Raw genomic sequence first — 25640 nt, 5'->3', positions numbered from 1 at the left:
TGTATCTTCTGCACCTGTGATGGTGCAGCAGTGGGTCTAAGCCTACAACTGGAAACTGTCTTATTTTTATCAATGCAGTGGAAGGCTGTAACGCAGCCATGGTATATTGGAGATACCAGCCTGTTGTAAAGGGAATACAATGCTATTTTATTCTTGATCCATGAAAATTGCCAAGTAGTTTGGTAATTGTATGGGCATGAGTATTTCTGAGCATCTTTAGACATCTCATCTCTTGGAAGATTTACCAGTCTAACTGCCGTTTATGCTAATTGAAAGGAGAATGTAACCTCATTACTTCCTGACTTTAACATCATAACTTCATTACCTGAACCAGTGAGCTGCTGTTCATAATTACCAAGATGAAAACAACAATGGCACTTATTTATTTATAACTGCAGATTAACTGGAAAACATCTGCTCCTGACCTGTGCACTGTGCCGTGTAGCTAGGGCAGCAGGACAGAGTTAAATGGTCTCCTTTATTTCACAACAAGCTACTCTACAAGACTACAATGCAAACAGCCCTTATAGCTACATATTATATGTGAACGCCAGCTGGATAATATTCAGGCTAATTTATGTTATTGCCTTGCCTCGACTTACAGTGCTTTCTGTTCATCTGCAGAGGCAGTGGTACCAAGCCAGCAAATGTCTGCATCTGTTTTGGAAATGTCTCAGAGGTGATTCAGGAAAACAAGAACAATCTTCAGACGAATTAAAATGTTAGGACCCTCTTGAAGTGGAAAACGTGGTACCAGTGATATTATTTGGAAAGAATGTCTCTGAGACAAAAAAAAGCCCAAGTAGGGTCTAAGTGGCATTTTTGCACATGAAGATACTATATGTAATTTTGCAAGCTTTATACTCGTAAAGTTTTATCTATCCATTGACAATAGCCATTTTCTTAATATTTTCAATCTGAAAAATATCTAGGAAAAAATTGGGAGGGGGAGAGTCAAGAAAAAAAAAAAAAGTCATTCCCCTGATATTTCTAGAGCAATTTCTCAAGCTGCGAAGGCCCCCATATGACTTTTTGCTATCGGGTCTGTTCTCTGAGTGAAGCATTTGACATTCATTAATCACTGCTTCAAATACTGCCTGATGAATGGCTCCACCTCTGCCACTGTTTTGGATTGGGTGTGACACTTGCATGTCACTGGGTTGCCTTCTTGCCGGTTTGCATCTGTATGTGGGCAGTTTGATTGAAAATTAAATTAGAAATAGTAGTTGTGTGAAACTGAGGGGAATATTCAATATCCGCATGGTTCTTTCCCAGCTACATGTTCAATTATCTTAGTAATCCTTTGTCCTTGAAAGCAATACCAATATCCAGAATACCTACATAAGGATATATTCTTTCCTCATTCTGTTCTCCCTGTCTAATACTTTTAGTTTAATTAAATAGATTCTTTTAAACCATAGTTTCCCAGTGTAGGAAATGAGTTACAACGTACTTGTCAACCTACAGTGAGGTTTCCTGCTATGAGGTCTGCACATTGTCATACTGGCTAGTACCTGAAGCTGTATTTTATTAACTACATGAGTTAATAAAAATTAAAAAAAAAAAAGCTTCTCTTTATTCTAGCTCTCAATGTTCCATGAAAACTGTAGCTAAAAATCTCCAGGGGAGAGGAAAATTAAGATTTGAATAATTGGTGAGAACTGCGTGTTTTAGCTATTGTGTTATCCTCAGCTTTTGCTATCTTCTCCGTGAGTAAATGAGTTAGCTGCTGAGCTGTTAAAAGTCCTGTAGAGAAAATTAGAACATGAAAATTCAATCTGGACCTGCAGTTTTTCAGTCCCACAAGCTCATCCAGCTTTTTTGCTACCAAAAGGAAACAACGGCTGCTCTCAGGTGCAACAACAGGGTCGCTTGCTCAGCTGCACTGACACCTCAAGTAAATCTCTTGAATTTGCAGGCGTTTATTTGTGGTGTGGTTGTGAATTAAACCCCAGGATGGGCCACACAGCCTCTCGTGGAGGTGCTGAAGCACTCTGTAGCCTGTTCCACCTCTTGTGGAGTGCTGTGGAGTAAAAGGGACGCATGCCCGCATCTGTGCAAATAGTGGGAGAGGTGTGTATTTGCAGCACGTGAACAGAAATGTGCACCTGGTCGTCTGATGAAGAACGAGCTGTGGGGATGGAAAATACAGTGGCAGATTAACTGTGCTGGTGCAGTGCTTCTCGCCAATGCACTGCCCATCCCTGATGCCTGCTCAGGGAGGACTGCTGAGAAGCCACCTGGAAATGAGAAGCGCTCGAACTACTCGGGAACATAAGCTCTTTATTTTCATTTCCCAAGTCATGTTTCAAAGTTGGGAAAGCTTTACACTCCTAAAACTATTTTGTCTTTCAAAAAGCAAACCAGGATTTATTTTTCCTCCTGTGTATCTGTAAGTGTCAGGGTAAGCAACTCAGGCCTGCGTTTTTGAGGGTTGAAAACCATTTTTCATGTCCCCACGTTTTGGTTCCAGCTGGGGCACTGCGTCGTTGGGTTTTCGATCTGCCAGGTGGCATATCACAACATCATGATCTGTTGCCTAGATCCCAACTCTTAACATTGCATAATCTTTTGTCACAGTTGCGCTGACTTAGCTTATTTTGTTACTGGTGTTAAAACAGCAATGCAATTTGTATGTTAAAACATTGGCATTCCTTTATTATTTTCTTGCATGGGCACTGTAGTTACAGTGAGCGGAATTGTGGCTCTGCAGGCAAGAAAGGTTGGTGCTTTCCCTGAGCCTCAGCAGCAGCTGCAAAGTAAGGTGTTAAGGAAAAACATGATGATGAGGAACACGTTCGGATATAGTATGGAGCAGCTGAAAATTTCCATGGTATTATCCAGTTAAAACTGCAAGATGTGAATGCTGTTTTTATTTAAATGGGCATTTTTCAGATCCCACAAACATACCTGTTACATACATACAGTGCATAACTGCTGTGTCCTGGCTTTATGCAGGCACATATCAACCCAGCTCACATCCTAGTTTACTATGGAAGAGAACTCCTGCCTGCAGGATGTGCTCCAGCAAGTCACCAGGTCCAGGCGAGTGAGTGGGATTATGAAGCATCCTAGCAATTTGTATCTATTTCTAGTTATAGACAAACAGAGAATCTGGCTGAAAGTATCTTTTTGTCTTGCAGCAGACAAGAAGGTGGGTCATAAGGGGATGATTGAACAAGAAGCTGATTTCTTCTGTGCCTTCTCGATAGAGGTTTCCCTCTCTTAATGTATTTATCTGAATATCAATGCATATGGCAAAAAGCAGTGCTGTGAGTCCAAAATCATGGTCTTGCTTGCGTTCCTCACCTAATCCAAATGTTTGGAAGTCAGTGGAAAAACACTAAGATGATGTCCTGTGGTATTACGCTGTTCTGAAAAATGCTCTAACGTTGTAACTGCTGGAGCAAATAATCTGTGTAGATGTATGTCCTTGCTCTGACCAAGGCCAGAACAAATTGACTCAGTGAAATCTGTCAGTGAGCAACTATGCAATCTTGTTGTCCTAAGGAAGTTTCTCGCTTTCTCGATGCATTGGTATTTGTCATGTCTGAACAGGGAGGGTTTCTCCATCCCTACTTTTCTTCCATCTAACGTAGCTACAGGATGCTGATCAGGTACTCTAAGGTCTGTCTGTCGTAACTGCTGCACAGAAGAGGTTGGGGTTTTAACTGTTTTAAGTTGCAGGAACCGAACTCTAAATTTCACCCTGGTAAAGGGGAAGATCAGAGACAGGAGGTATCCTGTTGTGCCAACCACCGTGGGACAAACCACTTGCAATTTAACTGCTTGCCAGCCTTGTGCCTGTGAGCTGCAACCAATCGTGCAGCTTCTCTCTGGTGGTTCTTCTAATCTAACATAATTCTCTTTTTTTAGCTGAAACAAAGATCTGCTTCAAATACTACCATGGTGTGAGTGGGGCACTACGAGCCACAACTCCGAGTGTCACAGTGAAAAACAACGCAGCTCCTGTAAGTTACACTGGCCGCCTATTTTTTACATGTTTGTTCCCTGCTGTCGCTGTGCTATGCCTTGCTTTCCCTGACAGCTTTATATGCTTTTATATGACAACTGAACATAATATTTGCTCTTCGGTGCACTGTGGTACAGAGAAATGGGTAGTCTTTCAGTTAAGATGTGGGTTTGTATGCCAAGGGAATGTAGATCCATCTTTCAGTTTGTTACAAATAACTTCTCTGATCTGAGGGCAAGTCCCATGTCTTAGCTGTATCCCATTATGTAAAGTTATCTTCTCTCCCCTGGGTGTTGCAGAACTTGAGTGATACCTCTAGAAGATTTGGGATTCTTTGGCTGTAAAAACAAGAAAAGTCCAGAAAAGTAATAAGATTTTCTTATTTTAAGGTGCCTTAAAATAATATTTATTATCATTATTATATAAATAATATTTATTTGTTTATTTATTATTAATAATTATTATATAAATAATATTTATTATCAAGGCATAAGTGTTTTCATGGCAGTGCCTCTGAGTTCCAGGAACATCTATGCTGTGGCACACTCTCATCAGTGGTAAGAAATGGGCGTTCAGGTCCTGATCCATCAAAGTACTGAGGATCGTTTTCCACAGATTGAGGCTTCATTGACAGCAATTTTGATTTGCTACAGTTTAGCAAGCTCTGTGGCTCAAATGGTTCTAAAATGCTATATATATTGCATAGTTTTGGAAAATTTGGTCACCCTGAGTGTGAAGCCTGCAGGGAGACTTGCTGACATCCAGAGCTTGTCTGGCCTTGCTGACAGAGTTTCATTGCTTGCCAGGCTTGTCTTGGTCGAGTTCTGCGTGGCATGAGGAGTTTTAGTCCAACCAGCATTAGAAAAAGACTAGCTCAGGTATTGTTTAATCTGGAAGATGGGTTCAAGAAAGGTCTGTCTTACCTGCGGGTGTATGTAGGTTTCAGTGGACATCACTGAAGCTTAAATTTAGAAAGTTTGGGGTTTGGGGAGGTTTTGTTTGTTGTTTTTTTGTTGGTTTGGTTTGGTTTTTTTAACAGTCCCCAGTTGAGACTTCTACAAACACTGAAAAGTCTCACAATCTGTGTGTCGATTGTGTCTGATTGCACCAGCATCAGGAAGGATTATTTTTTTACACACTTAAAGCGTGTAGAGACTTTTGGTAGTTTCTCTTTGCCTTTTTTTGATGCACACAATAGCTGCAAACTGGATGTGGGGTAGGGTCTGATGGCATGTCTTTTAGGAATAAAAGGGATTCATGTCTTGATAGGCCTTCTTCACATGCTCACGGTGAAGCCATTCACCAGTTTGGAATCTTAGAGAGATTCCTTCAGCTGTCTTCAGAGGAACATTATGATGTAGCTTTGGATATCTTCATTTTGTGGGATGCTGAAAAGTTCTTTTTAGCCTGTAGTGAACGGTTTTTTGTTGACTCAGGGTTTGCTGTTCATACCCTGGTTATCATCAATTTGGGGGGAAAATCTGTCGTTGATTTTGTCCCAGTCTTCTCTGAAAGTTAAGCCAGCCAACCAAGGCAATGAATACCAGTAGGCTCAGAGATTAGAATAATTTTTTTTTTCACGATTCAGATCCATGTCTTAGACCAGGGTTTGAACCAATTAAGTAAATTATTCAAGTCTAGTGTGGAAGGGTTACTCTATCATTATTAAGTATCAGCAGTATGTTTTAAGTTAATAGAAGAATGTGTGAAGACCTGTAATATGTAAATATGTAATCTCTCCAAGTTCTTCAGTTGAGGCCTTTAAATATATATGTAGATGGGGAAACAAAATGCTTTAAGCAGGCATTCACGTACAGCTGAACAGGGCTCATGTTTAAATGAAAGTCGCCTTCATGAAGTACCCATGTTCTTTGTAGAGATCAGATGAGAAAATGAAACACCTGTTATGACCTTCAGCTTAGTATACTGTACACGACTGAAAAATAAAATATGATAAAAAGTGGTATCAGATAACAGTTTTCAGTTTGAGGGCCAAACTAGTGTCCTTGGAAATAGCATTCTCCTCACATCATTTCATTTTTCTGGCCTTTCTGGGTTACAGAATACTCTGGTTTTACCAGTTTCTTTTGCAGACCAGAGAGGACAGCAACATTGTAGGTGCAGCATTGGTTTCTGCTTTGTCTCCTCGTCATTGTTTGCTGTATGACATAAATATTTAGTGCATTGTAAGGCAAAAAATAAGCAATGAAGACAACAAAAGCAATGGAATAGCAACAAAGGTTATACAGCATGAATCTGGATGGGCCCCCCTGTATGAGTGCAACAGGAAAAAAATGGTAAAGGTTTGAAAACTTGTTTAGAGAAAAATAATGGGCTGGTTCTTGCTTATGTGAAGGCTTTCATCTGAGTATGATCCTCCAAACTCCAGTTCCAGCTGAAACCATCTCAGACGGCTTTCTCCATCTGCCTCTCTGAAGTACATGTCCAACCTTTATTACTAAAGGTGTTGAATGTTTCACAGCATCCTGCGCCATTGGAAAGTGGCATTACCCTCACTGCACAGCTGGGGAAGGAGGTAACAAGGGATTTTCCCAGCACTAGCCTTTTCCTGGGTTCTTGTGTGCCTATGCACTGGCACGGGTAACGCCATGAAAAGTGCAGACTTTATCCTTAGGACTGCAAACACATATAGACGCTCACCTTTTGACTGTGATGTCACTAATGGTGAATTCCAAACTTGTGGGTTTTGGTGTTGTGTTTTTTTTTTTTTTTTAAGTGGATGGAAAGAGGGAGAAAGTGTTAAAGAAATCCCCAAATAAACTGATATATCTTATTGCGGCCTTCCAGTACCTAAAGGGGGGCCTACAGGAGAGCTGGGGAAGGACTTTTTACTAGGGCATGTAGTGTTAGGACAAGGGGGAATGGCTTTAAACTGGAAGAGGGCAGGTTCAGATTGAACATTAGGAAGAAGTTTTTCACTTTGAGGGTGGTAAGGCACTGGGACAGGTTGCCCAGAGAGGTTGTTGAGGCCCCATCCCTGAAGGTGTTCAAGGCCAGGCTGGACGTGGCCTTGGGCAACCTGGTCTAGTGGGAGGTGTCCCTGCCTATGGCAGGGGGGTTGGAACTCGTTGATCTTCGAGGTCCCTTCCAACATAAACCATTCTATGATTCTATGATCTATTTTAAAACATATTTTTTCTAAATAATGGCTTGGACCAACGATCAGAAAATTCTTGTCCAAAAGAAGCAGCAGATATTCTGGTTTGTATTTTGCTATTCTCATCCAGCATCAGCCAGAGAGGAAAGGCACAGCTTTTCTTATCTGTGCTGCTGGGTCCCTCCCCATCCCTTTGCAGCAGCTCCACAGTGAAGTATACTGAGTGGGCCGCCCCATCTCTTTTTCCTGTGTCTTGAATCATAATTTGAGCACGGCTGAGCAGGGAAGCAATAGATTGTTTTATTTTCCCCTATTCCTCTGTATGATCAATTAAGGGCTGTGACAGTCTAGTGCCATGCCTGTAGCTCATCTGAGGTCCCTGAGACTTCTTACCCTAGTGAGACTTGACACATGGCGCCCTCCATGATCGCATTGGATGCATCAAATTCCTCAGTTGTTTTCATTGCTCCAGTGATTCAGAGCACTGCCCCAGGGTCCCAGGCATGCCATTTCTCACAGTACCAGCGAAGGCCATGGTCCTCTAACCGGTGTGGCCTGGCTGCAGAGAGGGGCTGTACTCAGAGGGAATTTTCTTCAGATCCTGGGGCAGGTTCTTGCACATCCTTTCTGCTGGAAGAGGGAATCTTGTGGTCTGTGCTTAGAAATTTACCCTCTTGTGTAGTCAGCAGGAGTTTTAGCATTGGCCATGGGACCTTAGTGTATTAGAAATAATAGCTTTGCAGGGAGAAAATCTCATTAGGAATTGTGCTGTGGGTATAAGAACTGAATTTTTTGAAAAGCTGGTTGCCTTGAACCAAAAGGAGTTCTGCCATTGTAGTGACGGCATCACAAATTCACCCTGAAGCTTAGGCTGTCAGTAGGGGGACAGAGGGAACAAGCTTTGTGTATTTGACACAAGCAAACCTTTTCATTCGTCACACAGCTTGGAAAAAAAGATCCAGAGCAGGTGTCCTTTGAGAAGCAGCATTTAGGGGACAGGTGACCTTCTGGGGACTGTGTTTTCACTGCTAGCACAGGCTCATCTGCAGCTGATGCTGGAGCCACCCAAGTGGGTTCTGTCCAAGCCTCTGGTTGTGTGGCACCTCCCGCGGCTGGGGCAGCAGCTGGCGTATTGGCTGCTCAGTGCGTGTCCCGTCCTGTCTGTCAACAAGACCTGCAGACACCGATAACCAGCAGTATCCTAACACCACAATTTAAAACAACAACAACGACAAAAAACAACCTTCATTGTCTGTCTGACTGTGGTTCGCTGCAATTGAAAAGGGAAAAGAAGCTGGAAGTTGTCATGCTGGGGGCTGTAAGCAATTTGCCATTCTTGTTCACTCGCTGCTGAGACCGTCTTTAACTGGCAGTTAAAAGGAATCCTGCTTCCAAAGGGGAAAAAAAGTTGCTGTGTTAGTTGGATGTCTTTGTATAGCACTGACGGTGCTTTAGGCTGAGTAGCATCTTGCGTTTCTTGTATTATGAATGTTCTGCTCCATTTGAGTTTTATCTCCTTACGCTGTAACCCAGTTATTAGAGCTGCCTCGCCTGCTGATTAGGATGCCCTGCAGTTTGCTTGTCAGTGAAATGCCCTGTCACGTTTTATCGCCTGTGAATGGTCAAGCTTGAATATCTGGGAACGAAGGGCTGTACGCTTTGGCCACTTCATATGTGGCAGGAGCATAAATGTGGATTTGGGGCAGCGGATAGGCCTGGGGCTGATGGCAGTAAAATGGAGCACCTGCAATTCTGGGAAGAAGGAACATCCTGGCTGGCTTCTTTTTGTCTGGACTAGTGATATCCTGAAAGCTATGTTACTTGTGCACAGTAGTTTAGACTACTAAAGCATAAGCACTACCATGGTACGGGTGAGCAAACAGTTTTCTCAGTGGACAAGAACATTTTTACATGATCTGGAATATTCCTTTATTTGTCACTCTTCATTTATTCATAATATTGTCACCACTAATTCATCTTTACGTCAGATATTGTTGTATAAAAACATTACGAGTTACACCAATTAATCCTAGCAATAGGAAAGTGGTATCTTGCTAGTGTGAAAATGATTTAACCTGAGCATGGCTCTTTTGCAGTAAAATGAAGCAGGAATGAGAACAGTATGCAGAATGAAAAAGAAAAACCTTTTCCCCTAAGAGGTTATAGCCTGAGAAGATAAATTGGATACATCACAATTAAAAGACAGTAAGTGGAGAATCAATGTTTTAGCCTCAGGACAAATGTCTTCACTAAATTGGGAGCATTCATTCGCTGTGTATTAGATGCAAAGAACCACAGCTGATCGAACCTCTGGAGCTTTCCTGCCACAATTCCTGTCTCATAGATCATGATGGCACTCGTCAAATACACTTAGCGTCATGGAGAAAGCTATGTAAATTGGAGCTAATTATTGAAAGAGACCTTCTCTTGTTGTGTTTGTGTGGAAGTGCTGCCTCAGCTGGGTTTCCCACAGCAGGAATTACTGCTTGATAAGCTGCTGCCGTTTGGTGGTGACTGATCATTCCTGAGGACTTCCTGCTGTAAATATTTGCATTATGTGCTGTCACGTCAGAGTGTGGGCTGCTGAGCAGTGTTTGATAATGAAGCATTCTGCCTCATTTCCATGTATGTGCTGCAAGCTGGGATTTTATAAGAGTGTACATGTACAAGCAGCTGTATCTCTCATTCTTTCCAAAGGCTGGATTTAAAAATCTCAGCTGTGTTCTTTACTTCATTTCTTATTCTGATAGGTGAGTTTTAAAACTGTGTTTCTGGGACATCGCTGTGTAATATATCTAACAGTCTGATTTTGAGAGTGTGAGAATAATTGTACTTCAAGAAACAGGATAAAGAGGGAGCAGAAACTTCTAGTGGCTTCTGCACTGTTCAGCAATTGAGGGTAAAAAAAAAAAAGTTTATGGAAAACACAACATCAGGCTGCTGCAATTAATTACGGCAAAGAATGCAAGCCAGGTACATCTTTAACAACTGTAAGTGGTGTACCTTGAAATGCTCAGCATTTCCAGGGAGGGAAGCAGCAGTTCTCTGGAAGTTATGGGTGTGCTTAAGTGACTGGGTATTTGTCAGGACTGAGCAAAGAGAATCCCCTTTCCTTATCTTGAGATGAGAAGTAGCCAGAGCTCCCCCAACTAGCAGCTGCCTTCAAACGCAAGATAAGGAGTTGCTTTGTTAGTACCATCTATATTCTACCCATCCCTGTATACGTCTCCTCCTGTTTTGATTACCTGCAAAGGAGATGGAGTCATTCAGGAATGAAAAAGTAAAGGGAAAATGATCAGGGGAAATGACTGGAAATACTCGCTCAGCTGGAAGGAAGCGTAGACTCCAGCAGTCAAATACAAAGTGCTCTCTGCCAGGGTACAGTCTCTTTCAATCTAAAAGGGCATCCAAGAGAAAATATACATGCTAACAAACAATTGCTGAGAGTGGATCCCACAGATTCACCATTCAAGTTGAATAATTCTGAAAAAAGTAGCTGATCCATAAACTGCGTGAGGAAGGTGATCTGAGTAGGCTTCTGATCTATTAGAAATACCTGCCCATTTTTGGTTTTCTCCTGACATGATATTTCTTTCCCAACAGCAGCAATGCTGTTCACGTCCTGCCTGCCTCATGTGCTCATGCTTTGCTACTGATGTAGGGTAACATCATGAAGTGGTATAACATGAGAACTTAGTCTTTGAATTTAAAGAAACTATTACATTGACTGGGGAGTTGCTGCATTTTAATGGAAAGTTCTGTAAATCATTGGTTTTCCATAAGCATGCAAGGAGCCCTTTGGTCACTTGGGTACAAAAGACTTTCATGGTGCCTGGAGTTAAGAGGGTGTAATGGTTCACAGTAAGCTCATCAGAGGTAGAAGAGGTGTAGTAGTACCTCTTAGTAGGGAATTGGCAAAGATTTTACTGTATGCATAAGAAACATTAGCACTTTTATGTTACAAAGTCCTGTGTGCACTCATTGTATGCTTGTCTTGAAATGTTCTAGAGAAGTGAAGTTAAAAAAGGGAGCAAGGAAAGGAGTAGGAGCAATATAGATCTGTTTTCAGTAATACTCTGTTGTTTTCACCTCTTGATATTGTAGTATCACTTAAAGCCCTAACCGAGGATTGGGCTCCAGGGCGCTGTGCACTGAATGGGTACGCTAGCCATTACACAAGCTACAGCTAACGCTCATTTGAAGGGAAGGATTTCCTGGCAGAATTTGACCCTCCCCAGCTTCAAAATACATGGGAATGATTTTTGGTGTGAGAACAACCCTCAGCACATTTGTTAAAATTGAAAAATGTCATTAATTCATTTTTTCAATTCCATTTTGCTTCATTGTAAAACTATGGTAGTATTTTACAGCCTGATTTGGCGATATTCAGTTATGTTCAAGCATACTTACTCACATGAGCAGCCTCCTAATAGTTGCACAGTTGAGCCCTTAGTTCAGTGTAATTACATTTTTGGTTATGCTTTTCTATATCCTAATTTGCACTGATTCAGAGAATTTGAAGGTTAATGACATGTCCAAATTATTTCTTATTGCCACCTCAGTAACACGGGCTCTTTTTCAGATTCCAGATACATAAAGACTATTGTATTTACACTGCAATTACTCTGTCATGTAGCAAGTGCTCCATTTATATGAATTAGTGGAGTTGGAAAGTGTAACCAGGGTGTAATTGGTCTCTGACTGCAGTGTAACTATAGTCACTGTGTTACAAATAACAAGCTTTTCCTTCCTTTTATTTCTTCTACTTGTATTTTAAATTGGGATGGTTGGCAAGAGATTTTCTTTCAATATTAAGAAAACTTACTTGCTCCGGATGCCTCTTCTGAGTGTAGTTCAATAATACTGGCTCTTAGAGTCCTGATTCAGTAAAGGTGCAGAGCATGTGCTGAAACTCCACCGCCTTTACTGGAAATGTTTAAGAATTTTCTTCCAAATTGGCAGAATCTTTCCAAACAGAATAGAATTAGCAAGAAGAATCACTTCAAGCAGAATTTTCATTATGACAGATTGCAGATGTGTCAATAGCTTAAGTGACAAATGATCCAGTTCTGTGTGCCTGGTGGCTTTTTTCCCTATCTTGATATCGATCTTTTCAGCTCGGTGTGGTTCAAACTCCTATCACCACCCATTCATAGATTTACACCACTTACGAGAGGTAAGTGCTCAGAATTTATTATCTAACAAGCACAAATTGAGCAGAGGAGGTACAAACAATTTTCTTTGTGAACATCAGCATTGATTTCCTGAGCAGCAGCCCATAACTCTCAACATACAGGTATGTTCTTTTTTTAATGTTCCAAGCCAGAAGGAATGTCTCTGCATTCCAGCACACAGCTGGTTGCATATTTAAATGTTACTTAATTTTGGAGTCTTCTTAATTTTCTGATCTGTGTGTATGAAAGATGGAGGTATAGTGTATTTGATCATCATAATGGCATTTCAAATACAAGCACCTAAAATTAGGCTTGGTGCCAAAAAATCAAAACAAATTGGAAAAGACTTTATGCAAGAAATGCACCCAAAATATTCTTCACTGCTTTTTCTGCACTGAATCACCTGCATATTTCGCATGCAACTTCAAGGAGTGCCCATCTAGGAGAGAAGGGAGAAGACCCATCTGTGTGGTGTGAGTGCGATGGAGGGCAGTAGGTCAGCACAGCACTTTTCTCAAATAAGGTACTTGTCACCGAGGGGGACATTCAGCACGCTGGCCATGCCACTTTGAGACAATCGACAGAGTGCTGCGTCAAGCAGCGACTCTGCACATATTGCTGATGCATTGAAAGCCAGTGCCCTTTTGCATCCTGCGGTGAATCCAGGTAATATACTACAGCATGAAAGAGCTAGTCCTATATAGTCCTATATCAAATTTATCCCTGGCAGAGTACCAGCCACTTGAAGCAGAGTGTTATGGTTTGAGAGACCCATAACAATTTGCTGTCATTTAGACAATCATTCTATCACCCGATGACCCCTCCCCACCTGGGAAAGGGAAATCGGGAAAAACAAGAAAACCCGAGAGCTGAAGTATAAACAGATTTAATAAAATAAGATTAGATAATTAACATTAACAGCACTAAAGAACTGATATTGATCCCGACACCAATACGGAATATGCAAAGATTATACTCAGCCAGTTATATCAGTAGGAAGCTGTGCACTCCCAGCAGTGGACAGCAAATGTCGAACACTGCGAGCGCTACGGCTTCAGGAGGAAGGGAAGGCCTCAGGGCTCCGGCACCAGGGCACGAAGTTCTCAGGATGGCAGCCATCAAGGGAGAGAGAGACTTCGCAGCAAACTTTCTAATTTATAATGAGTGTGACGTTGATGGTATGAAATAATCCTGTTGGCCAGCTTGGGTCAAGTGCCCGGGTCTCGCTCCTCCGTATCCCTGCACCTGGCTAGCTCAAAAACACTGAGACCTTGAGACCCACACACCATAGCTGGCTGTAAAGTAAATATTTTCACAAATTCAGACACTGGAGTCTTCTGAAAGTGCAGTTTTCCCAAGCATTAGAAGAGAAATTAGTCCTGTCTCTCAAACCAGGACACAGAGAAAGGCTGTGTGCCTATACAGGCAGTGTGGTTAGGGTGCGTGTCCTGTTCAGTGCATTGGAGAGCGGAACGTGAGTGATCTGAAGTGGAAGTTGCAGAGGTCCTGACATTGTCTTCTTTAGTCCCCTTTTAGCAGTGCAGGCATGCTTAAGCGCCTGGTAGCTTCAAAACGTATTTTATTTTGCACATCATGCACTGCTGTAGGCATAGCTGCAATGGATTCAAACAGGGAAGAGATCACATAAGAAAAAGCTGGCATCTGTTAAATTATTAAGCAAAATAATTCTTTAAATGTTCATCTGTCAGACTTTTTCCTACTGTGCTAGCCTGAATGTGCAGTTGTGCAGTCAGAAAAGCAGTGTAGGGACAGAACGAAAAGCAGGGTTAAGGCCACCATTTGCACATGTTCCATTAAAATGTTGTCAACTTTTTGCTCTCTCATGGTCCCTGATCCATCCCTAGGTATCACTGCCCACAGCCTGCTCTTCACTGCAGATCAGTTGCACCGGTTTGGGGCTTCTCCCTGTTGCCCTAGTTTCTTTGCACAGGTCGTTTGAAAGAAAACACTTGAGTCAAATTTAACCTTACTGGGCATCTGATCCTGTATGAACTTCTAAATGTAGATTTAGAGTGGTCTAATTAGCAGACTTGCAGTGCAGCACAGAGTTGAAGTGAAGAAATAAAAAGCATGATAGATGGGAACTGGAGCAATTTTATTTCAGCAACACCAAGAAGATCATTACACAAGCCATTTATTTGTTAATGGGTTCAATATGTGTCTGGTATTTCCCAGCCACTTGCTTTCTGAATGTCTCTTGTTATGGTCACATAATAGCCATACTAATAGCCTGCACATCTTATTACTCCCTTCTGTAGTTTAATAAATTATGGAAAGATCAGCGACTGTTCAGCACACTGCACTAGTATAATCATCTATACTTTGGCCTTTTACATTCTTACATACTCCCTCCTGCATCTGGTTAGGTCCATAAAAAGCAATGCAGTTCCTCAAATTATACAATGGAACTGAGGGCAGATATATCAAGTTTTGTTGAAGGAGGAAGGAAGGAAGGAAGGATTTAGACCTGTGGATTGCACTGCAGAGGTGAAGCTGATAGACTTGTGAATGAAGCACCTCTGGCTTCCTCCCTGCTGGGAGTTACCAGCTGCAACAGGGCACAAATCTGATTGCGGGTGAACACCAGCTAATTCACTAGAGGTAGTAATAGATTATTTCTGCCCTTTCCCCCTGTATTTATCAGTTTGATTTGCTACCACCAATTTTGTACGCATTGGCCTAGGTCTCACTGGATGCTCTGGAGGCCTGCTATAATGGATTAAAAGAAGAGCACGTTGTGTTCTAGCCATTTTTTGGCTACTAATACAACTAAATGTATTAGACTATCATTTAGTTGAGAGCACCATTTATACTTGGCAGAATCTTGATTTAAAAAATGCAGTTTTCACTTGGGGGACGGGGGACGGGGGGGGGGGGGGGGGGGGGGGGAAGGAACAGGAATGCTGCCAGGCTGAATCCTTTCCAGTATCCAGCTAGTCCAACACCTGGGACCAAGGAAGCTACAAGAATCCTGCAGTGCATGGGCATGAAATCCTCTAGGTCAAATTGGGTATATCTGCAATGCTGCCTGATGAGGCATAAAGAGGAGAGAACCAGGGTTTGGTTTTCTGTGCTCTTTTATGCTTCCAGGACTGCTTGTCATGACTTTACTGGGCATAACATTTTCACTGGTTACCCTCTCTCAGTGTGCATGGGATAGGCAAAGGGGTCAGCTGTTGGAAAAACTTGTGTCCAGGTTGAAAGTGGGGTGCTTGATGACTGGAAGTCGTTGCGTCAGAGAAGTGATTTTGGGCTCATCAATTGTACACTTGGATGTGTACCACGAGCCACCACATAAAGATGCAAGTGAAATCAGCACCAAAAAAGAAGTCCTCTGCAATAAATCAGTGAGGTAGGCACACCTAGTAAGAAGTTGCTTAGGTCATGGATTGGCATCCTATTTGATTTTTTATTGCCATATATTATAGAAATTCTGGATATTTCTGATTGCCATCTATCACCTTTTTTTTAGTCTTTTTAAATTCTTGTCCTTGCAGTAACAAATTTTGCCCTTTGATTAGCCTTGCAAGAAAAAAATCCTTGCTTTCCTCAGTTTTGAATTTACTATTGTTCAATTTCATTGCCTTCTCCCATGTTCCAGGGTTAATGGAGATAGAGACTGGAAGTTCTTGATCTTCTAGCTCTGTATGAGTTAGCACTGTTTATAGTTTTACCATGTCTCCTTTTACTCACATTCTCCTAAGGTGCTTTAGAAGAATCTACGACCATCAGGTGAATCTGATCTTTATCTCCTCTCACACAATTTTTAATACAAAATGAGATTCTTCTGGAAGGCATAAACAAGCATTTGCAGAATCTCTGATATCCTCCATTATCCAGTACTCATGAGCTGAGGAAGTTCTTTGTGTGTTTGTATAACAATATGGGAAGAGAGAGGAAATTTTAAGTGTGGATGATAACCATGTGGTTTTGTGTAGAATTGCAGCTGAGGTAGAAGGCTTTTGAAGCAGGAATGGTGTTAATTAGCTAAGAAATCTGCATCAGTTGGGATAAGATGCACCAGTTGCTGTATATGTTAAGACTTCATGACCCAGGAAGTCAGTTCCAGTCCAGTGTTTCTGGGAGGTCATTGCATTTTCATCAAGATAAGAAAACTGTGTTCTGGTGGTTGTTAAGATCATACTGACACTTTTTCAAGAATAGCTGAGTTAATGCATGAATTCTAATTGTTCAGATTCTAATTTGGGTAATTGTGATCCATCTTTAGTACCTGCAATTTCAAATTAGTTTAGCTTATTTTTTCGTGTCTTGTCTGGCTTTGTTAAATAGCACTGCTGTTGGACATCTTTATATTTCATCTCAGATGTGCATGGCAATGTGTTACCTCTCAGGTATTTGCTAATAATTAAGGTTTTCTGAAAGGGTTAGAAATTCTCAAATTGAAGTTGTTTTTGTAGTCTTTAATCTGCTATTAATTCCTATTAGCTGATGAGACAAAGCAGAGGACTTATGAGCAAGTGTTAACCATGCTGAAGACCTCAGTGACCGAGTTTCCAACTGACATGTTCATCCAGGAAAATTAGCATATTAAGCCATGGTCATTAGATTAGACTAAAGAAGAAATGACTCCTGTTGAGGAAGGAATGCAAATATTAGCTGAGAGCCAACTGTTTGTGTGGATAAGCCTTCCAAGTTGAGTAAATTTTAAAAGGTGTACAGGGAAAAACATGAACTAACTGCTTATTCAAAGCAGTGAATAAAATGCCAAACGACTCTTTAAGAGCTTACAATGAACAAGGCAAAATAAGCAGATGGAGCTGGGGCAGTGAAGGAACTTGATTTGTAAAGGTCTTGTGATACCTCTGTGATGATATGAAAACAGGACATCAGGAAAACTTGGTAAATACAGCAGAATTAGTGGGTTATGGTTTATTTTTAAAATATCTGGTATGTTTGTAAGAGATCAGTGATTTCTAAAACAACATTAGAATGCCAGAGGTTCGTCTTATTTCTTGAAGATAGTGTTTTGTGTAACAGTATCTGCTGCTGGGTCTCAAACATGCTGCTAAGTGAAAAGGGAAGAGGAAACTTAATCTGCAGGGAAAGATGCTTAAAAAGGTGTGGAAGCCTATTGGTGTAGATCATGGTAGGCTGAAAGCCAGATCCACTGAAGTAATAGAGATCTTTCTGCTGACTTAGCGGGTCTTTCTCTCAAAGCCAAGGTGATCTATTGCACAAATACAGGCTAGGTAAAATTTGCTTGTCATTTATGTTGTGATTCTCTGCCTGGCCGTTTTAAATTACTTATTTTGCTATAAGGCATGATGCTTTGGATAGCTGCTTTGCTGCTTTGGGCAATAATGCAAATAACTTACAGAAGTTGAGTAAAATTTGGGGTTTTTTCTGCAGAAAAGAGCATGGAGACTTATCTGGGGTCTCTGTCTGGGGACTCTTGATGCACTGTCCAACCTGCCCTGTGCTCTGTGTTGCAATCAGAGCTGTAGCCTGGAGGTTGACAGATATGAAGGAAATTTTTAGGGCACGCAGATGAGAAATGAACTAAATACATTAGTGCAAAAGCCGTGCAAAAAGCACGGCTTTTGCACTAATTTTATGAAGCTTTGATGCATATTTGAGAACACTGAGAAATACTTGGAGAGATACACAGATTATAAAGTCTCTGAACACACACTAATTAAACAGAAGTTTTATTGGAACCACATCTTTCTAAGCTAAAGGGTGCTTCATTCCCTGCAGCCAGCTGGGAAGCTGACACAGTGGGAGGAAAGCAGGGAAGTAGGTACAAGTCCTCTTCTCGTGTCCCCATATCCGTATTGCTTTTATCTGAATACAACCCGTGGCATGAACTTAAGTTGAGGTGGGCAACTGCCCACCAGTCGCTGCTGAGCAACTGCATGCCCGGTGTCTCTCTCAGCAACTTTCAGCAGGCAGCATTCCCTAACGTGGCTGTTTTCAAGCACTGGGTGGATTTCTTTACCTCAAAGCAGCAGCCAGACAAATAGCCAGACAGGCAGAGGGAAAGGAGGAGGTTGTAAAACTTGCCAGAGAGATCTGAAGCCTGCGCTGAACCTCTCTGCTCAATGCTGCAATGAAGTTTCATCTCTGCTGGAGCTGATACATGCCATTGGCTTTAGTCCTGATTAGATTTTCAGTAACCAAGGATTTGCCAGCAGCCAGTGTAAAGGAGAAAAAATAACTTACTTGTCTTGAAATATCTTCCTTTTGTTTCCTTGTCTGCTTTCCTTAGTACTGGGAAGAAAGAGGGATGGGAGGAAGATCTGGGGAGAGAACATTATTGTAATTTCACAATGCATGACCCTTTATAAAAGTAACTAGTACTTAAAATCTGTCCTGAAATCACCCATACCCTCAGATAACCTATATAAAATCAGCAGACATGACTGCAGAGATGACTCTGAGGTGAATTTGCACACATTTATAACTTGTGGATTTGTAGGTTGTTTTGAATGTTTGTGGCGTAACTCAGGTTATTTCAGTGGAAGTACCCTAACTGGGTGAAAGAGAAAAACAGGTGGTGACTGAAAGCTAAAAGGTTTTTCAACGACCCAGTATGCATCAGTGCCAGCAGATGTCTGCCCTTCGAGTGTAATGTGCACAAATGTTGTCTGTTTTCTGCATTTGCGCATGCATGCGACCCCCATCATGATCATGTCATCCTTTCCACCTAGCTGCTTTTTTTGTTTGTTTCTTACGTTTTCTACTTTTACTTTTCAGTTGTTTATTTCCCATTTTTTTCTGCTGAGGATTCAGCTTTTACATTTATGTTTTATCTGGATCTCGAGTATGTCTTGGATTGCCTGTACTTCTCACAAAACCCAGGTGATACAAAAATATATCTATAAAGTTATATTGGGAAAAGGTTATGATCAGAGACAGCTAAAAAAAGAAAGAAGTATTACAATTTATATTCATCAAGAGGCAGACTTAGTGCTTCACAGTTATCTTTTAGGTTTACATTTCCTGGTTTCCAGGAGTTTGACAGGATAATCATGTCCCTTAACATAGTTTTGCTGATGGAATACAGTTATATAATATTGCATGCTTTTCTAAATCACCTTTGCTATAATTATTACTTCTATGAAAGATTAAGAACAAAAGATGTTCAAGTGGGGAAATTGATGTAGGTCAGTATGTTACATATCAGCGGATATGCGTAAGAATATTTTTAAAATAGAATTTTGAACTCTCTGTTTGCTTTTAATCCTTGAATCTCTTGAGAAACATTTTCCACTTCCATTAAATATCTGGGTTTTTTTTCCCAGCTAGCTAGCTGAGTTCTCAGACAAGCACGTTTCCATCAGTACTGAAAGCATGCAGCCACTCCCCACTTAATATCTCCAGTTTAAAAGCAGGCTTAAATTCTTACATCTGTAAAGTCTGATGGAAAACAACTAAATTGTTCTTACACAGTTCCCTTTTTAACTCAATGGGTCTGATTTTTATTTACACTGAGGTCCTTTTTGCCCTTACGGCAATGCAGTAAGACTTTATGGTGAACATAAGTGTAAACCACATGAATTAGACCATATGTTGATATTCTTAGCAAAGGACCACCAACATCGCTCATGCCACCTAACCCTGGGCAATTGTTAAAGTTTAGTTCACAAAATGTATCATGGATTGTATTTCAGGTACCAACACATTTATGACCTTTTGCCTAGCAGACTGTGGCTATACTAGGACTGTGATTGCAGAGGTTAAGTATTTGAGGGCAACCATTGAGCTGATTCAGCTATATGGGAGTAGTTAAGCCCAATGACGGAAAAGTCTGGAGGTGCCACTAGTTGTCAGGAAACTGTGGGTTTAATAGCAGCCTATTTACTTATCTCGGTTTTCCCAAAAGGATCTGACTTAACTTCGCCAGCAGGCACATTGGAAAGCTGCTGCCATCAGGTTTGAGTTCTAACAGAGCTGTACTGGTCATTGTTGAGGCGGGTGGGAAGGGTGGTGATGTTTGGGGTTTTTGAGATGTGTCTGAATGGGAGATAGGGAATTTTTTAGGATGTGAAGATCTGGAAATTTTAGAAATTAATTGCTTGCTTTCCTTATAGCATCCTGCACTACTCTTTTTTTTTTTTGTTTTCCACTCTTCTTCTGTAGGGCCTCGCCTTTTCTCTTTTCCCCTTTTCTTTTTCCACTTTTTCTTTCCTTTTCTAGTGCATTTCTTTCACGTTTTTATTGGCTGCTTTCTTTCACAGTTTTGAAGAGGTGCTTGATGAGGAGGTCCAGGCTGCCTGAAAAGCATTCTGGGCTCTGGCCCCACCCAGCCTTTAGGACCACTTGGCTACCTCTTAGACAGCTGGTCACTGTGTGAGCCTCAAAGTGGGGTGGTCAAAGCTGCCAGGTGCATCCAGGCATGCAAGATCATAGAATGGTTTATGTTGGAAGGGACCTTGAAGATCATCTAGTTCCAACTCCCCTGCCACAGGCAGGGACACCTCCCACCAGACCAGGTTGCTCAAAGTTCCATCCAGCCTGACCTTAAACACCTTCAGGGATGGATCTTCTACAGCTTCTCTGGGCAACCTGTTCCTGTGCCTTACCACCCTCAGACTGAAAAATCTAGCCTAAATCTCCCCTCTTCCAGTTTGAAGCCATTCCCCCTCGTCCTATCTCTACATGCCCTTGTAAAAAGTCCCTCCCTAGCTTTCCTGTAGGCCCACTTTAGGTACTGGAAGGCCACTATAACATCTCCCTGGAGCCTTCTCTTCTCCAGGCTGAACAACCGCAACTCTCTTAGCCTGTCCTCATAGGAGAGGTGCTCCAGCTCCCACATTGTTGTGAATGGTGAGCTACGGCTACATCTGAGACTCAGCTCACAGGTCCACTGGTTTTGCAGCTGCCTCTCTACACTGTGCAGCAGTACCCTGTGAGTCTTCGTGCATTTGAAGCTGCTACCGCTGAGAGGATGCTCAGGGTTTACATGTTTATTTTTCAATTGTGCATTTGAGGGTGAGGAACGGAGAGGGAAACCGCCAAGTCTGTCTCATGATGTCCTCACTTTCTACTGTGAGAGATGCATCATTGACGAGGGGGTCAGCATGAGCTGCTTCAGTGTCCTGCAGCTGAGAGATATATAATGCTGCTGCAGCAGAAGAGGATAAAATATTAATGTCATGAAGTCACTGGCTGAACTCTTACCGCTTTCAGAGGGGTCAAAATTGACTTCCAGATTCAGCAGTCATCCTTTGTGTCTCACTGTAGACTGTCAGGCAGCACAGCCTGCCCCAAGATGGGAGGGGAAAAGTTGTGTTTCTTGGTCTTTTCTTTCCAACTAGTTAATGGGACATGGTCTGTGGAGGTGGCTTGGATCAGACCTGCTTCTGTGTAGCCCAAAATTTTGGACGCTGACCAAGAAAGTTTTGTTCCTGCTACTGCAGGAAAGAGAAGAGTGAGAGTTGCTGCTGGAAGGGTGTCCTCGTGGCAGAGCACCAGCCTCTGCTCACCATGGCTTCCAGCTCCAGCAATGGCAGCAGTAACAGTCCAGTTCTGCTCTCCTGTCCTTGTCCATCACCGCTCATACAGCTGCAGACAAGTGAACATGGGGGCTGCCTGCGCAGGGAAGGAAGGAAAGGATGTGCTGTTTGCCTGGCAATGGGCAGAAATGTTTCTGGTGGGGATGAGGGGGAGGTGTTTTGTGCAGAAGACACCTACTTTGACATGAGCATGTTTGGCAAGGGGAGGGGTCTGAGGAGCAGGGGACATGGAGTTTCTGTGGGGCCACTTCTCTTCCATGTGAATACTGGAGGAGGACAATGTGGGTGGTTTGTGTAGCATGGGGTATGAACCTCTGCATTGCCTTGCTCTGCCACAGAATGGTTTCCCAGGGTTGACTGAAGTGTTTGAGACGAATTCTGCACTGATTTCCATCAAAACTGACAGACGCAACGCAAATCACCTCTGTTGCTGATAAGATGTGATTTATTTATTAAGATCTACAAGAATTATATCATTATACACACTGTAGTTAATGATTTCTTTGCAGTGACAGCACTTCTGCATTTAGTTGACATCCCTTTCCCCTCCTGTCATATTTAATGACTTCATGTTCAGAAGTCTTTTGCGTCCAATATGCAGCAGGCCAAATCCTTCAGGAGGCTTTCTATGATGACCAGATTGCCGTAGCGAATTCAGGTGTTATTGGAAGTTGGATTTCGTAAATGCTGCTTTCCCCCAAAAGTCTTTGCTATACCTCAAGTTTGCTGTAACACCCCACCACAATAATTGTCAGGGTGAGTCTGACACCTGTTTTCTTCATCCTTCAGATTGGTCATTGACATTGCATATGAGGAGTAGCAGAGGTACAGCTGGATTTGTTCAGTCTTAAGAGAAGTCTTAGGTGGGATGTTACTGATGCATTTATCTAATGGGTAGAAGGAGGCAGACTCTTCTGACAGTGCATGGTGAAATGACAGCAGGCCATAGACACAAGTTGCAACAAAGGACATTCTGATTAGACCTCAGGATTATTTTTTTTTTCTCAAGACAGGAGTCAAACATTAGAATAGGTTCCCCAGAGAGCTTGTGGAATCTCCATCCCTGGATATACTCAAAGCTCAACTGGACAGGGCCCTGAGTGGCCTGCTTTATGTTTGCCCTGCTTTAACTGAAGGGTTTGGCTTCAGGAGATCTCTTCCAACATTGGTTATTCTATGGCAGTTTGATTACAATCAGCATTCCCACAAGCCCACTTCACTGCAGAAAGCCGCTGACTTTTTACAGCCCACTGCTCTAGAAAGCAACAAACTAAGAAAAACAAAACTGAGAATGCTGTAGCCAGTAGTAGCCAAATATGAAGACGAAAGCAATTCTAAACAAGAAAAATAAAAAAAAAACAAACCACACAAACAAGCAAACAAAAAACCACCCCTGGGTTTACTGTGATAGGAGAAGCAGTTTCAGGTGGGTCTGATGGATCTCCCAAAAGATACATGAGAAAAACACTGAGTATGATGAGGCTGCATTAACTCAGTGACTATAGATACTGTAAAAGGAGAAGATTTTGGTTGGTTTTGTGGGGTTTTTTTCTTAGCTTGATTCTTTCTGTGCCATCATAACTAGAAAAATACCCTGTGGAGTGCAAATGTTTTATTAGTAATTCAGTAAGATTTAGAGACATTTGAAGTAGCAGAGATATTTCTCAGTTTTTGAAATCAGACTATAAATCTCTGTAGTCGCCTCATTTCTGCCTAAAGTAGGATCCAAGGTTGAAAGTAACGGGTCTGTAACTCACTTCTGGAAATAATGGTATTCATAGTGAATTGATATTTGGGGCATTCATGTAGAAGAATGGGCATTGTTCACTGCCTTGCTGCTTCTTTTATGGCGTAAAGGGTCATTGACTCGGTTCCCTTGTCCAGACTCTTTGACAGCAAGACTAATGCATTGAGCCGTTTTTCAAATACAGCTTAGCTGAAGGATATGGTTGTCTCTCACATGTGTGAACATGACTCATCTATGTACTTGTCCCAACCAAACTACATTAGCAGAGCGAAGAGTTTCTGAAGCTCTAATTAAGGCTGCCTGGAAGCATAAACTGCTGCCTAATGCAGTTTCCTGCATTCCGACGACATCATGGATATATCAAAGTTTAGAATATTTCCACTATATATGCCCTATGTTTTGATCACTCTCATCATTTTGTAGTGCAAAGAGAAAAGGTGTTAGCAGCAATTTTTTAGTTCTCCATACAAACAACACATTTTCTTGAAAAGTTTGAATATGGAGTCTACAGGGGCAAATTTTATGCAGAATTACGGGATCCAAACAGTGCCCAATGGTCCTATGTCACCTGTCAACGGCAAACCTACCAGTTATTTTGGGAGGTTATTGTACAAATATTCTATTATTATACAAATATATTGTATATATATTATTATACAAATATACAAATAGTATATTATACAAACCGTCCCAATGGGTTGTAGGGTCTTTCTTAGCTGTTCCTGAGAGGGTAATATTTACAAGCAGGTCCTGCCATCAGGGGGCTTAAGCACGTTAATACTCTGTGTATGGACCTGTCGGGTTTACAGCGCTGATCCTGTCCTGCATTAGGCAGCTGCCTGATGTAAATCTGATCATAAAGCCAGATTTCCTTAGAGGCTTTTTTCTTGATGATGGTAGCTCTGGGAAGCACAAAGCTGTTTAGCAGCTGCAAGGAGCCTTCTTCCCCGCTAACTCAACCAGAGTTTGTTTTGCATATTGGGGATGTAAACTACTGCCATCCTTTGGACCACTTTAAACTTGCCAAGAGACTTGTTAGCGCTCAAAGGCTCACTGGCATCAAATAGCAGGCAGTGTCAGAGCCAACATGTGAGCATTTAGTGAGAGACGCTACAGAAAGCAGTCCTCCTAGAAGTTTGCTACATAAAAAATGGCTGCTGCTTAGACATAGTCCGGCCATCAACCCAGAAAGCAGAAGCCTATCCACATTCATGTATGATTGTGTTTATCTGAAGTATCTGAAAATCTAAGAGTTTATTTAAATGATTTTTCAAAGAGCGAGGGAAGATCAGAATCTCTAATCAAAGCTTCTCCTCTGCTGCCAAAGGATAGCCGAAGTTTATTATGCAGAACTGTTGAAACAATGAAAAAGCTGAATCTACTAAAATTTTGGAAGAAAAAGATACTAGACTCTGTGGGAAATACTGATTTGTTGCCTCATTCCTCATTTTTGCTTTAATTGAAAATGGTTGCTCTTAACATTCCTATTCTAGCTTCTGGTTATGCTTAAACAGCATTCTACCAACATAGGGTAGATTGGGGAATACGAAATGTCTTCACGCCAACATGAAGATCTCATACACTTGGTATGTGCTTTCATTGAATATCCTCCTGTAATAAGCCTGTTGATATTTGCCCTCTAGAGGACTTATTGATGATACTAAACAGCAATTTTTTTTATCCTAATTTAGTTTTGCTTCCAGGGTTTGTTATCTAGAATCTACTGAAAGAATTTGTAACATTTTCAATGGGAAAAAAAATATATTTACTTCCTTCCTTGCTCCCTTTTTTAAGGGTTTTTAGGAGAGAAGTTTTTGGAATGAAAAACTTCTATCTCCTGGGAATAAATGAAGTAATCAATAAATGCTGCTGCAAGATGAGGCAAAAGGAGCTTTCTGCAGGCAGAAAGCAATTGCCATATGCCTGAAAAAGGCAAATTCTCCCCTTAATTAGAGAATGGCATTGAGAAGGTGGTGTATTACAAGGCTAGAACAGCTCTGACCGTGATACACGGGGAAGACTCTGCGTGTGTGTGGTCACAGTCCTTCAGGGATATGAGCCAGCTGCAGAGGGCCCAGCAGGGAGTTTAAGCTCTGCTGCTGGAGAAAGTGGCGGCTGTTTGGAAGCA

General features: G+C 41.7%; 1 protein-coding gene across 1 annotated transcript in view; it reads left to right on the top strand.

Annotated features, from left to right (window-relative positions):
* The window catches only part of HECW1 (HECT, C2 and WW domain containing E3 ubiquitin protein ligase 1), a gene marked incomplete at its 5' end in the record, with an annotated part of 190958 nt that overhangs the window by 57061 nt on the left and 108257 nt on the right, over positions 1 to 25640 (top strand). The window contains one exon of the mRNA XM_082499170.1: positions 3877 to 3971. Within this exon, the coding sequence (XP_082355296.1) occupies positions 3877 to 3971 (95 nt within the window). The remainder of the gene's footprint in view (positions 1 to 3876; positions 3972 to 25640) is intronic.

This window comes from Vanellus vanellus, assembly GCF_965231255.1.
Source record: "Vanellus vanellus genome assembly, chromosome: 2".
In the NCBI taxonomy this organism is placed as follows: domain Eukaryota; kingdom Metazoa; phylum Chordata; class Aves; order Charadriiformes; family Charadriidae; genus Vanellus; species Vanellus vanellus.
The sequence above is the reverse complement of the archived record's forward strand: the minus strand, read 5'-3'. Positions and strand labels throughout refer to the sequence as shown.